This window comes from Abramis brama, assembly GCF_963993115.1.
Source record: "Abramis brama genome assembly, chromosome: 23".
Classification (NCBI taxonomy): Eukaryota; Metazoa; Chordata; class Actinopteri; order Cypriniformes; family Leuciscidae; genus Abramis; species Abramis brama.
In genome coordinates this window covers 1,148,036-1,164,603 of record NC_139985.1, presented here as the reverse complement: position 1 = coordinate 1,164,603, position 16,568 = coordinate 1,148,036, and the positions used below count along the sequence as shown (strand labels likewise).

The following is a 16,568-nucleotide window of genomic DNA, read 5'->3' as shown; positions in this document are numbered from 1 at the left end:
AATATTAATATTATATATTGATATTAAATATAGGTATTAATATACATATTGTAATTTTACAGTTGTAATGTCAAATAAAATTATTTAATACTACATTTAAATTATTATATTATTTTTCTTTTGTTATATTTCACTGTAAAATAAAATATATTATAGTAAATTGTCTTATATTTATATTTAGTAATAATAGTACGACTACTACTAATTATTATTAATATTATTATTTTATTGTCATATTGATAATCACAAAATTGCTGCCCTACCAACAAGCACAGAATTTGTTTTTATTATATAAAAAATATATATTTTAAATATTTATTACATTTTATACACTTTTTTATGACAAATTAATAAGGCCCAGTGTTATTAACATTTTTGAATTAGCCTTTATTTTTAGATTTTATTTTTTTTGTCATTTTATAAAAAGCATTAAGGTTTAATTGATTTTTTTTTTTTTTAGTTTTAGTTTATTTATTTCCAGTTAATAATTTTAGTGTTTCAACTCATGCAACATTTTTCATTTTCGTTTACTAATGTTTATTTTATGTCATTTAACAGAAGTGTTTTCCATGGAGTTCGTTAAGGATAGCATGGCTGGTGTTCAGTGATGTCATACCTTATCCGCACACATGGCCACCGTGATGTCCTGCTGCGAGATCTCGTAATGGCGAATGTTTCGTACGTAATTTCCCGCCAGCTTCAGTATATCGGCGGAGATGTACTCCAGCACCGCCACGATGTACACGGACACCTGATGGTCGATTTTATACCCCAGAACCTCCTGCAGGAGAGACCACCATCACATGATCAGTTCATTCACTCATGCTTGATGGACACATGAACACAAACGAGCAAAGCAATTATTTAACAGAATTATATAAGAGAATAAGAGATTATTTCAGGTGCCAGTGAAACACACTCAGACTGAAGTGATTCTGGCGTGTGGAGTAACAGCGCCATCTACAGGACGCCAACTCAACTCAATGTTTATTTATATAGCACTTTTAAAATAACTGAGGGTTTACTAAAGTGCTGTACAAGCAATGATTAAAATAAAACAATAACATGACAAAAAGCAAGAATATTAAAACACAACAAGATCATAGAAACTTTAAACACCAAACTATAAAGTTCGAGCTTCACGAGTCTTTCTGCTGTCAAATCTACACTGATTTTATCAAGTAAACGCAAGAATAACTCTGATATTGTTAGTAATATTTCAGCTGGACTGAAGCAGGTTTACTTGACTATCCATCATCATTTATTAGAAAAATCACGAGTATCAAATATGATCATAAGGCTTTTGACGAAGGTTTATTTGTTCATCTCTCAATCATCATTGTATTGCATAGCATTATATGTTTTAAAACTACAGACCATAAAACTAAGCATTTAAATATCTTATTAAGACCTAATATTTATATGCATTTTATGTAAGTATCTGCTTTGATCTCAGATCTCATAGATTTACATTACAAGCATCAGAATTTCTTCACTTTTAATATCAGCATCTGCAGAAACAGAATAATTTTGCTCAGTTTGAATACAATTGAGCTGTTTTTTCCTCCATACTCCCACTATAATAGACTATATGAGCCATTAAAGCCTGATGTATCTAATAATGTACTCAACAAAAACACACATATGCAAAAAAATATTTTTTGGTGCTTTTTTTAACTATATTTTGTCTAAAAAAATATTTTTCTGACCATTATTTCAGGCTTTACAGGGTTAAACGTCTTTATAATATATTAATTTGTAGGACGCAGAAAATTTGCTTCCATGTGTGACTGTTGAATTTACTTTGAATCTTAAACTACAATTTAGTAAATTATTGATTCTCTATTCAATTACGTCTCAAAAAATGGCCAATTTAATCAATAAATTCAAACTGATGAACTGAAAGTGTCTCAAATACGCCCTAAAAGACATTAAAACAATCAAAACTGAAAGACTAACCGAGGCATAAGCGTCTATTTAAAATATTTGTCTTCATAGATTGTGATGACTTTACACTGTATGCCAACCAGTTATGACATTATGAAATAAATCACATCTTTTCTATGTTAATTCTATGCGTTTCTGTCCAAACCAGCCGCAAGAATCCATATTATGCCAAAAGTTTTGTTGTTTTCAGGCTCGACTAGAACTTGAATGTTGATTATGTTCCTCATATTCTCCATTGTTGCGGCTCCTCTCTTCCCAGTCTGTCAGTAACGCTCTGTTTACTTCCTGTCTCTATGAAGCCCCTCCTTCTGAAAAGCACACTGTGCTCTGATTGGTTGGCTGGAGCAGTGTGTTGTGATTGGTCGAGCGCTTCAGTGTGTTTGGGGAAATGTCCCGCCCCTTTCCATAACCACCAGTTTAACACACTACTAACTAACTCAACCAGGCCCCGCCCCTTTATTCTGCGCATGAATTATTTAAAGGCACAGTGTAACTAAAACTCATTACCTTCAGGAGCGGATGGATCTTATCCACCGGCAGGGCTAGCGGGTTCCTCCTCTTCCTCTTCTCTATAGCAGCCTGAGCGTCTGCGATGGCCCATTTCTCGATCGGGTGCGGGAAACTCCTCTGCACACGCTCCTAAAAAGCCACAGTCACATGTGAGATGGAGAACCCAGCAGAAATAGCAAGCAAACAGGGTTTATACGTGGGGCGTCACAGGATAAAGGACTGAGGGATGAAGCACGATTCTTTCACACGGTACAATGCGAGAGAGAGATGAAGATGGCTGTGAAGATGATGATGATGATGATGATGAAATCTAAGATCAGAGAACAAGCGGACTGAGGGACCCGACCATGATAAACCAGCTAGCCGGTTTAGCATGCTCTGTGGTTGAGGTCTTAACCACAAACTAAAGCACCTGTCCATCTCACAGCCGGCGTCTGTGAGCAACGACCAAACACACAAAAACAAACAGGTGGAACGTGAGTTCGTGAAGATCAGGACGCCGTCTGAAACGCTCATGGAGTCAGAAATAAGAAACACATTAAAGCCAGTCACACAATAAAAGATAGATATACGTTATAGTGAGTCCCATGATGCTCAGTGTCTCCAAGCAACACGCCTTTCTTGCATCATAACTCTATGTTTTTCATATATTGTGGTCTGTCAGATTCAGATCCGGCTCATATTTCACCCAAGAATAAAACAAAGCCTAATTTAAAGACACTTTAAAAAATAAATATTTTTTGCTAAATGTTTTTATTTATTTATTAAGCAACAGTATAAATTTAGTACAATGAATGCGTATATGCAAATTAGGGCTGTGAAACGATTAATCGCATCCAAAATAAAAGTTTGCATTTATATATATATATATATATATATATATATATATATATGTGTGTGTACTGTGTATAATTATTTTGGATATATAAATACACACACATGCATGTATATATTTAAGTAATATTTGCATGTATATAATACTGTATATATATCTATATATAATTTATTACATTTTAATTAAATTTCACATTTTTCTTAAATATATACATGCATGTTTATATGTATACAAAATAATTATACACAGTACACAGACATATATATTATTTAAACGCAAACTTTTATTTTGGAATTTGATTAATCGTTGCATTGTCCTAATGCAAATATAATATACACTAATTTAAATACAAATATGGTCATGAGAGTTATTGTGCTTAATTGTGAGGAAACACGTGTAATAGAATAATGATTCTACAAACATGCTCTATTTTCTCTATGCAAAATATAATTTTAATCTGTTGGCGTGTTCTTGACGTTCACTCGTCAAATGAGACTGAATTGTCGCCGCGTCACATGTAGTTTGTTAATCACGTGGGGTCAGTAAATTATTAATATTTACACAATTAAAAAATATTAAATTGATCAAAAGTGACAGTAGAGACATTTAAAATATTGCAAAAGATTCTATTTCAAATAAATGCCGATCCTTTCATCAAAGAATCCTGAAAAATAAAACGCATCAGTTTCCACAAAAATATTAACTGTTTTCAACACTGATAATAATCATAAATGTTTCTTGAGCATCAAATCATCATATTAGAATATATGCTACTAACAGACCTGAACATCATTCATGTGCTGCAGTGTCATGTGAACCGGTGAACATGATCAACCTGAGCGTGTGCGTTTAGCTCTGAACTACTGTTGAACACGGTTAAAGGGATAGTTCACCCAAAAATTAATATTAGCCCATGATTTACTCTCCCTCAAGTCATCCTAGGACCTAGGTGTATATGACATTCTTCACATTAAATTTATATTAAAACATGTCCTGGCTCTTCCGAGCTTTATAATGGCAGTGAATGGCTGTTTCTGTTTTAAAGTCCATAAAAGTGCATCTATCCATGATAAAAGTGCATCTGTCCATCATAAAAGTGCATCTGTCCATCATAAAAGTGCATCTGTCCATCATAAAAGTGCATCTGTCCATCATAAAAGTGCATCTGTCCATCATAAAAGTGCATCTATCCATGATAAAAGTGCATCTATCCATCATAAAAGTGCATCTATCCATGATAAAAGTGCATCTGTCCATCATAAAAGTGCATCTATCCATCATAAAAGTGCATCTGTCCATCATAAAAGTGCATCTATCCATGATAAAAGTGCATCTATCCATCATAAAAGTGCATCTGTCCATCATAAAAGTGCATCTGTCCATCATAAAAGTGCATCTATCCATCATAAAAGTGCATCTATCCATGATAAAAGTGCATCTGTCCATCATAAAAGTGCATCTGTCCATCATAAAAGTGAATCTATCCATCATAAAAGTGCATCTGTCCATCATAAAAGTGAATCTATCCATCATAAAAGTGCATCTGTCCATCATAAAAGTGCATCTATCTATATATGATGGATAGATGCACTTTTATGGACTTAAAAACAGAAACAGTCATTCACTGCCATTATAAAGCTTGGAAGAGCCAGGACATTTTTTTATATAACTCCCGACTGTGTTCGTCTGAATGAAGAATGTCATGTACACCTAGGATGACTTGAGGGAGAGTAAATCATGGGCTAATTTTCATTTTTGGGTGAACCATCCCTGTAACATTTTGGCGGCGGTTGTCATGGCGACGGCGTTCACCTCGACGTCCTGAACGGTGCGCGGTTGTGCCTGACAGAGTGTGTTGAGCAGCACCAGAATCAGGCCCTCGATGTACTGAAGCGCCTCCTGCTGGGACGACAGCTTCGGGTGCACCTGATTCAGCACCTGAAACACACAAACATCAACATGTGGTCAAAATCCAGCGTTTAATGTTGTTTATGTGTCTATGTGGTGTTTTTAATCTGCTTTAAGACAAACCATGTGTAAATTCATAAGTCGACTCCATTGCTGAGTATTTCCTCCTTAAAACTGCAGTGAACCAAAGACAGTCTCAAAAACACGCTTTGAAATCGCTGGTGTTTCTGACGTCACAAACTACCTTGTAACCAATCAGATCAACGTGTGATCGTCAACCAGTGGATCTCTGAGCTGAGTGAGTGGAGGCGGGGCTCATTTGCATATTCATAGAACCGCGCATACTAAATGAGGCAAGGGTGTCGAGTTACATTCAAGATATTTTAAGGCATAAAGACATTTATTTTCAAGGAAAAAACATTTAAATATGTAATTTTTATGATCAAAGTTTTAAGGGATAAAATTATAGACTACAGGGGGAATTTAACAATCTGAGCAACATCTACTTGTTGAAATAAAAGAAACATTAACTGAAATAAAATAATATATTAAAAAAAACAAACTTATTTTATTTCAGTCATTTAGTTTAACATGAAGTACTAAAACTAACGGGAAAAAATTCTATACTGACAATATTAAATCAAAAAAAAACTAACAAAAACTAATACAAAATGACTAAAACTATAAAATCTAAAAAAAAATATTCATAAAAAAACTATAATAGTCTGATACTAAAATAACGAGTGTCTTTATTCTCCCTCCCACCAAAATGTGTGTGTGCGAGAGATTCGTCAGCTCCCACCAATGAGATATTTTTATAAGCGCAGCCTAATACAGCCAGAGACATACAGCATGTGAGGGATTGTGGGTATACTAGAGAAGCTTGCCTGAGGACATCTTCCTGTTGAGACATCGTTCACAACACACACACACACACACACACACACACACACTCAGTTCCTCATGTCAAGTCTCAGTGTGTAAATGGGTTTCTGTGTGACATTCAGGGAAATCCTCAACACAAACTACAGAAGCTAACTAAACCACAGCAGTGATGGACAGCTGTCAATCAAAAACCACAACAAGCCTCTTCAAGCATCTGTCATACAGTAGATCATAGAAATGCAGAATCAGCAGCGCTCATGATGCCACCGCATGTTCAGTAGCGACACAAAACACCCGACTTCTCCACAGTTATGAGAGGAATTTTACTCTGAGAAACCACAGCTAGTACAAGCCTGTGTTCACACACACACACACACACACACACACACACACTTTACCCTGCTGTACCACAGTACAGAATCCAGGCGCTGCAGTGACGACGTCAGACGCTCGAGTACACACACGGCCGGGTTACTGGGGCAAGAACATCTGATCAATAACACAACTCTGATTCATCAAGATCCAACTTAGCAAAAACTAACAATTAATGCATCATAAAAATATTAAATTAAAATAAATCATTTTAAAATAAAACAATCATTAAAAGTTGTTTGATCAAATATTTAAAATTAAAATAAGTAAATATTTTTTAAATAAAAATAATCCTTAAATAAAATAATCTAAATAAACCTTACTTATAATTAAATTATACAAATGTATATAAATACATCATTTTAAAATAAGAACAAACAAAAAAATACTAAAATATAACTCATAAAAATGTAAAATTAAATTAAATATTTATAAAATATAACAATCAAAATAAAATACTTATTAAAAGTTAATTCAATCAAATATGTAAAATTAAAATAATTTAATAATTTAAAAATAAATCTTACTAATAATTAAATTCGAATATACATGCATTTAAAAGAGAACTAAAAATAAAACTTTCTAATTAAATCATTAAAAAAGTAAAATATATTTTTTAAAGTACCACTTATCAAAAGAGTTAAAAATAAAACACTTATTAAAATTAAATTAAGTATTTTTAAAATACAAAATAAAATACTTTAAGTATTAAGTTAATTCAATCAAATAAATAAAAAACCTAAATTCAAATTCAAATATACATACATTTAAAATAGAACTTAAAATAAAACGTACTAATTAAAAAATATATTTTCTATAAATACCACTTATTAAAATGAAAAGTTAAAAATAAAACACTTATTAAGTTAATTAAATCATACAAATTTAAGATGTAACTACATTATTTTAAAATAGGAACAATTAAAATAAAACTTACTAAAACTAAAAAAATCATTAAAATGTTAAACATTTGTTTAACAAATGTTAAAATGTAAATAAAATGAAAAATGTTAAATGCTATTTAAAATTTTAAATAAATCTAAAATATAAAACACTAAAAGTCAATTTAGTCATAAATAAGTGAATTCATCACTTATCAAAAAAATAATCAAAATAAAGCACCTACTAAAAAAAAAGATCTAATATAAAATATATTATTTGTTGACTAGCATTAGCCAACATCAGAGAACTGTGATCATGTGAATGTGTTTTTAAATCACTAAAATATTACATTTTAAATCTGAGAGGGATTTAAGTAAATATTTTAGCTCACATGGGTTTGGCTGATAACTGACTGATTATTTTATATTTTTTTGAACAAATCCACATGAAATCAAAGCCTCTGAAGACATCAGAACATTATAAAGTGCGCACGGCTCCGGTTCTGTCCTCTGATTGGTCAATCCAGAGCTGATCTGCACTTGTAGAGACTGACTATTAGCCTTAGCTCACGAGCCACAGCTAGATCTACTAAAGATGCAAGACAACAAACAATCTGTCTGAATATGTCTGAAAGCGCAGACATGTCGACAGAGAGTTCAGCGTGGAAGTTTTCCTTTTGCTTTCTGTTCCCATGCGCTTCAGACCTGGATCACATGCCTGACGCTTCATTCCCAGCATTCCTGTGGCGGCACTATGGCGTGCTGGTATTTAGTGGGAATGCACAGTACAGTACGCTGACAGTGTGTGTGTGTGTGTGTGTGTGAACAGTCTGTGAAAACAGCAACACACAGTCAGCCTGTTCTCATTTACAATTCCTGCAGCCACTTAAAACGGTCCTAATGTGCTTTTCCCCTGTTCATCATCTCTCTTCAGTGTGTAATGTTGCTGTTCGATCATGAAGAAGCTCCAGCTCTTCTCTATATCAGTGTCAGTGCTCCTGAACTCCTGAAACGCCTCCATTGTAGTCTTGAGTTTCTTCCGGGAACGAACACGTCACAATATTCCTCATTTACATAATTCATACACAGAATAAAGGGGCGGGGCCTGGTTGAGTTAGTTAGTAGTGTGTTAAACTGGCGGGACATTTCCCAAACACACTCGAAGCGCTCGACCAATCACAACACACTGCTCCAGCCGACCAATCAGAGCACAGAGTGCTTTTCAGGAGGAGGGGCTTCATAGAGACAGGAAGTAAACAGAGCGTTACTGACAGACTGGGAAGAGAGGAGCCGCAACAATGGAGAATATGAGGAGAATAATCAACATTCAAGTTCTAATCGAGCCTGAAAACAACATCAAGACTTTAAAAAGAGTATGTCCTCTTTAAAGCATCTGTGCTGCGACATGGGAAAATATACACACACCCATACAGTCTCACAGGAACCTGTATAACAATCTACATCATCATCACTAGTGCCGTTTAAGTCAATCATTCTAGTGCTCATCGTGAAGAAACCTCTGCTCTGACACTGAGTCCGGCAGCGATTATAAAAGACGAACACTACAAGCCTTCAGAGAAAGGGAAGCTACTGAAGCCCTTCTGGCTCTGATCAGCTGCGATTGCTCAAACGAGTCTCTGCTGGTCTGAGGTTTAGAGTCGACTGAACTCTGACGCTCCTCCGTCTGTCAAACAACAAACTCCAGCTCACGCCATCAGGACACCATCATGAAGATGAAGACAGACAGACAGACAGACAGACAGATAGATAGATAGATAGACAGAACTACGATAGATAGACAGAATTACGATAGATAGACAGAACTACGATAGACAGACAGAATTACGATAGATAGACAGAACTACGATAGATAGATAGACAGAACTACGATAGATAGATAGATAGACAGACAGACAGACAGACAGACAGATAGATATACAGACAGAACTACGATAGATAGATATACAGACAGAACTACGATAGATAGATAGACAGACCTACGATAGATAGATAGATAGACAGACAGAACTACGATAGATAGATAGACAGACAGACCTACGATAGATAGACAGACAGACCTACGATAGATAGATAGACAGACAGAACTACGATAGATAGATAGACAGACAGACCTACGATAGATAGACAGACAGACCTACGATAGATAGATAGACAGACAGAACTACGATAGATAGATAGACAGACAGACCTACGATAGATAGACAGACAGACCTACGATAGATAGATAGACAGACAGAACTACGATAGATAGATAGATAGACAGACAGAACTACGATAGATAGATAGACAGAACTACGATAGATAGATAGACAGACAGAACTACGATAGATAGATAGACAGAACTACGATAGATAGACAGAACTACGATAGATAGATAGATAGATAGATAGAACTACGATAGATAGATAGATAGACAGACAGACAGAACTACGATAGATAGATAGATAGACAGACAGACAGAACTACAATAGATAGATAGATAGATAGACAGAACTACGATAGATAGACAGAACTACGATAGATAGATAGATAGATAGATAGATAGACAGAACTACGATAGATAGATAGACAGACAGACCTACGATAGATAGATAGATAGACAGACAGAACTACGATAGATAGATAGACAGACAGAACTACGATAGATAGATAGATAGACAGACAGAACTACGATAGATAGATAGATAGATAGATAGACAGACAGAACTACGATAGATAGATAGAACTACGATAGATAGACAGAACTACGATAGATAGATAGATAGACAGATAGATAGATAGATAGAACTACGATAGATAGATAGATAGATAGACAGAACTACGATAGATAGACAGAACTACGATAGATAGACAGAACTACGATAGATAGATAGATAGACAGATAGATAGATAGATAGAACTACGATAGATAGATAGATAGATAGACAGAACTACGATAGATAGATAGACAGACAGACAGAACTACAATAGATAGATAGATAGATAGATAGACAGAACTACGATAGATAGACAGAACTACGATAGATAGACAGAACTACGATAGATAGATAGATAGACAGACAGACAGAACTACGATAGATAGATAGATAGACAGACAGACAGAACTACAATAGATAGATAGATAGATAGATAGACAGAACTACGATAGATAGATAGACAGACAGACCTACAATAGATAGATAGATAGATAGACAGACAGAACTACGATAGATAGATAGACAGAACTACGATAGATAGACAGAACTACGATAGATAGATAGACAGAACTACGATAGATAGATAGATAGATAGATAGACAGAACTACGATAGATAGATAGATATACAGAACTACGATAGATAGATAGACAGAACTACGATAGATAGACAGACAGAACTACGATAGATAGATAGATAGATAGACAGACAGAACTACGATAGATAGATAGATAGAACTACGATAGATAGATAGACAGATAGATAGATAGACAGAACTACGATAGATAGATAGATAGACAGAACTATGATAGATATAGACAGAACTACGATAGATAGATAGACAGACAGAACTACGATAGATAGATAGACAGACAGAACTACGATAGATAGATAGATAGATAGATAGATAGATAGATAGACAGATAGATAGATAGACAGAACTATGATAGATAGATAGATAGACAGAACTACGATAGATAGATAGATAGACAGAGCTACGATAGATAGATAGATAGATAGACAGAACTACGATAGATAGATAGATAGACAGAACTACGATAGATAGACAGAACTACGATAGATAGATAGATAGACAGAACTACGATAGATAGATAGACAGAACTACGATAGATAGATAGATAGACAGAACTACGATAGATAGATAGATAGACAGATAGAACTACGATAGATAGATAGATAGATAGATAGACAGATAGAACTACGATAGATAGACAGACAGAACTACGATAGATAGACAGACAGAACTACGATAGATAGATAGATGGATAGATAGACAGACAGAACTACGATAGATAGATAGATAGACAGAACTATAATAAATAGATAGAACTACGATAGATAGATAGACAGACAGAACTACGATAGATAGATAGACAGAACTATGATAGATAGATAGATAGACAGACAGAACTACAATAGATAGATAGATAGATAGATAGACAGACAGAACTACGATAGATAGATAAACAGAACTACGATAGATAGATAGATAGATAGATAGATAGACAGATAGATAGATAGATACATAGATAGATAGACAGATAGATAGACAGATAGATAGATAGATACATAGATAGATAGACAGATAGATAGATACATAGATAGATAGACAGATAGACAGATAGATAGATAGACAGATAGATAGATAGATAGACAGATAGACAGAGACAGACATAGACAGACAGATAGATAGATAGATAGATAGATAGACAGATAGACAGACAGATAGATAGACAGATAGATGGATAGACAGATAGATAGATAGATAGATAGACAGATAGACGGATAGATAACACTCTTTTCACGATTCCCAAATTTATGACTCTTCAAATTATAATGTAAGACTTTTCTTATGGCATTGAAGACTTTGTATGGCCTAAATGTGATACACTGGATGTAAGTGTTCTCAGGCTCCGCAGGGACTGTTATAGACAGCAGAGCCGCTGAAGAGCAGAGGAGCGACTGAGAGTGAACAGACGGAGGACAGACCAGCCAGATCTGGAGCTTTGCTGTTGCTATGGATTCAAAGTCACAGAAAGCAGCAAGAAAGCTGCCAAGCACAACAGTGTGAGTGTGAGTGTGTGTGAGTGTGTGTCGTCTCGTCCTCCACAGACGCTGAAACTGCAGCCAGCAGGACGCCATTTTGGATCTGCACACAGCCGAGACGCTGGATTCTGATTGGCCGATCACAGATCTCAGCTCTCGTGTGTTTCTCCTGAACACCTGCAGCTCAATCAAACTCTCTTCACATTCACACAATCTGAGAGTATCTTGATTTATTATCCACCAATAACACATTTTCAGTAAATATTGTGTATTCAGTCGTGGCGCACATCACCAAATAATAATCAGGCTTGTTATAAATCAAACAAAACCTCACAGGTCTCATAATACTCAATATCACAACATATCAAATTAATAACTCCAACAACCTACAACTATAAGTACGTCCAAGTTTATCTGCATACATCCAGATCGCTCATGATATACACAATCAATGAAGAAAAAAGTGTTTATATCGTTGCAAATAATATTTATATTATCGCACATACAGTACTCAAGATATATATATATATATATATGTGTGTGTTATATAGAAAATTTTGGCTGCTTGATTGTTTATTTCATCACTATATTTAACTATATTATTGTACAGATTTCTATAAAGTAATGTATAATATAATGAATAATAAGCATGTCTAACCTTATCTACATACATGCATAGTCTTCTCATGTAAAGCACTATATAGCAAATCTCACAATCTCGCTTGTGTCGTCAACTAATTTATGACAAGTCAGAATTATGAGTTGAAGTATCAAAATTATGATTTTACAGTACCAAGTAATCATTATAACAAAAAGTTTAAATTATGACATTAAGTCATGAGATGAAAAGAAATTATGACTTAGAAATTACAACATATTATATAGTGAGAATTATATGAAAAATTATAAAATTATGACATTCTATATGAGAATTAGGACTTACAAAAATGAAAAGTAGAAATCAAAATGATGACTTAAAAAGTCGACTTTTCACCTCATAAATATGTGTGGTATGTCATAATTTTGACCATCGCATTAAAACCATGTCTTTTCATGTAATTACTGCTACTCTTTAGGTCGTAATATTGATGTTTCATCTTTTAAATATGACCTAATGTCATAATTTTGACTATCGCATCATAATCATGTCTTTTTATGTAATAATTTCGACTCTTTAGGTTATAATATTGCCGTTTCATCTTTTAAATCTGACTTAATATATGTCATAATTTTGTCTATCATATCATAATCATGTTCTTATGTCATTATTTAGACTCTTTAGGTCATAATATTGACGTTTCATCTTGTAAATATGACTAACTATGTAATAATTTTGACTAATTGCATCATAATCATGTCTTTTATATGTCATTATTTCTCTTTAGGTCACAACATTGACATTTCATCTTTCAAATATGACATAGTACGTCATAATTTTGACCATCGCATCATAATCATGTCTTTTTGTGTGATTATTGCTACTCTTTAGGTCATGATATTGACGTTTCATCTTTCAAATATGACTCATGTCATAATTTTGACTCACATCATAATCACGTCTTTATATGTATTTCGACTCTTTAGGGCATAATATTGATGTTTCATCTTTTAAATATGACAATGTCATAATTTTGACTATCACATCATAATCATGTCTTTTTATGTCATTATTTTGACTCTTTACTTCATAACTTTAATGTTTTATCTTAGTACGTCATAATTTTGACCATCACATCATAATCATGTCTTTATATGTAATAATTTCAACTCTTTAGGTTATAATATTGCCGTTTCATCTTTTAAATCTGACTTAATATACCGGTATGTCATAATTTTGTCTATCATATCATAATCATGTTCTTATGTCATTATTTAGACTCTTTAGGTCATAATATTGACGTTTCATCTTGTAAATATGACTAACTATGTAATAATTTTGACTAATTGCATCATAATCATGTCTTTTATATGTCATTATTTCTCTTTAGGTCACAACATTGACATTTCATCTTTCAAATATGACATAGTACGTCATAATTTTGACCATCGCATCATAATCATGTCTTTTTGTGTGATTATTGCTACTCTTTAGGTCATGATATTGACGTTTCATCTTTCAAATATGACTTATGTCATAATTTTGACTCACATCATAATCACGTCTTTATATGTATTTCGACTCTTTAGGGCATAATATTGATGTTTCATCTTTTAAATCTGACTTAATATATGTCATAATTTTGACTATCACATCATAATCATGTCTTTTTATGTCATTATTTTGACTCTTTACGTCATAATTTTAATGTTTTATCTTATAAATATGACATAGTACGTCATAATTTTGACCATCACATCATAATCATGTCTTTTTATGTCATTATTTTGACTCTTTACTTCATAACTTTAATGTTTTATCTTAGTACGTCATAATTTTGACCATCACATCATAATCATGTCTTTATATGTAATAATTTCAACTCTTTAGGTTATAATATTGCCGTTTCATCTTTTAAATCTGACTTAATATGTCATAATTTTGACTATCACATCATAATCATGTCTTTTTATGTCATTATTTTGACTCTTTACGTCATAATTTTAATGTTTTATCTTATAAATATGACATAGTACGTCATAATTTTGACCATCACATCATAATCATGTCTTTATATGACATTATTTCAACTCTTTAGGTCATAATATTGATGTTTCATCTTTTAAATATGACATAATGTCATAATTTTGACTATCACATCATAATCATGTCTTTTTATGTCATTATTTTGACTCTTTACTTCATAACTTTAATGTTTTATCTTATAAATATGACATAGTACGTCATAATTTTGACCATCACATCATAATCATGTCTTTATATGACATTATTTCAACTCTTTAGGTCATAATATTGACGTTTCATCGTTCAAATATGACTCATGTCATAATTTTGACTATCACATCATAATCACATATTATATGTATTTCGAATCTTTAGGTCATAATATTGATGTTTCATCTTATAAATATGACATAGTATGTCATAATATCGAAGTTGTCAGTCATAATAAAGATTTACCGAAGCATGTTCATCTCTTATGTGTCTTCCACGCATTATATCGGCACTCAGATAAGAGTGTGTTATCAGTATCGGCCGATGATAAACTCAAACAGTAAAGATCAAAGCACTGGCAACGACAAGGTCATGGGTTCGACTCCCAGGAACACGTGATCTGATACAATGTAGATCTTTATTGCAACGCAAGTCCCTTTGGATAAGAGCATCGGTCATGTGTGAAGTGTGACTGACAGCTGTCTCACCTTGTTGAGTGACGGCACCAACAGTCCTCTCCATTTGGGCGCGTTCTCCTCACTGTAGAAATCATACTGGAAGGGCGCAGCCTGCATGACTGTGTGTGTGTGTGTGTGTGTGTGTCACATCCACCTGATCTCACACACCGGCTCAAAGCATCCAGCCAGAGGAGGAGGAGGAGGAGGAGGAAGAGCACACCTGCTTAATGTGACCATTTCATCCTCCAGACAGTCCGTCAGGCATGTGTTATCGATCAGATACCGATCAGATGTGTGTATCAGTGCGCGCGCATCTCCTCAGGGCTCCTCTGTTATCGATCAGATATTGATGAGGTATCGATCAGTCTGATCAGTGACTCCAATCACAGAGCGCATCTGTTTTCGGGACACTCGCTGTTTTTGATGCTAATGCGCGTGTTTTGATCAGATCTCAGTGTTTTATTGATCCGCGTTCATTCGGGCGGTTCATGAACATGCGCAATAAAACGCCTCCAAAAACTCTCTGCTCTCGGCGCGTTTCGCGTCAGTCGCTCCACACGCGCCGCGACAAACACACGAGCATCCGACGAAGCGCAAAAGTCCAAACCGAGAGGAAAAACTGAAGGTAGAAAAGAAAGATTCTCTCCGCGGTTTGAAAGAGACGAAGCAAAAACACTGAGCGTGTGATGACGCAATGACGCACGGCGACGCAGACGAAACTAACAGAGCGCTGGGACGCAGATCGCAGAACACTCCCGTCACCCGGAAAGCAAAACATAATAAGTATTAAATAATACATAATAAGGATATATCAAATTGAACAAGTATAATAATATATAATATTAAATATATATTAAAAAACAAAAAGTTTCTAAAATTTTGAGAAATAGTAATTGTTTGGATATACAGCTTGATTTTGTTTTTCAAAAATACTGATTATTAGTTACTAAATGTGCTTTATCTCTGTTTTTTTTTTTAGAGTGCGATGACGCGATGACGCACGGCGGCCGCAGACAAAACTAACAGAGCACAGAGACGCAGATCACTCCGTCACCAGGAAAATACAACATAGGAGTAGCACAATAAATGTGACAATTTTTCAAATATAGAACGTATAATACAATTAAAAAATATATACATTACAAAACTAAAAGTG

General features: G+C 34.1%; 1 protein-coding gene across 2 annotated transcripts in view; it reads right to left on the bottom strand.

Moving 5' to 3' along the window:
- The window catches only part of sos1 (son of sevenless homolog 1), a 53,632-nt gene extending 37,519 nt beyond the window's left edge, over window positions 1-16,113 (bottom strand). The window contains exons 1-4 of one of the 2 annotated variants that reach the window (XM_084101741.1): window positions 15,443-16,113; window positions 5,105-5,230; window positions 2,455-2,586; window positions 617-781 (exon numbers count right to left, since the gene is read on the bottom strand). In XM_084101741.1, the coding sequence (XP_083957867.1) occupies window positions 617-781; window positions 2,455-2,586; window positions 5,105-5,230; window positions 15,443-15,529 (510 nt within the window). In that variant the 5' untranslated portion in view covers window positions 15,530-16,113. The remainder of the gene's footprint in view (window positions 1-616; window positions 782-2,454; window positions 2,587-5,104; window positions 5,231-15,442) is intronic. The other variant, XM_084101740.1, reaches the window with a different exon arrangement.
- Between the last annotated feature and the right edge of the window lie 455 nt (window positions 16,114-16,568).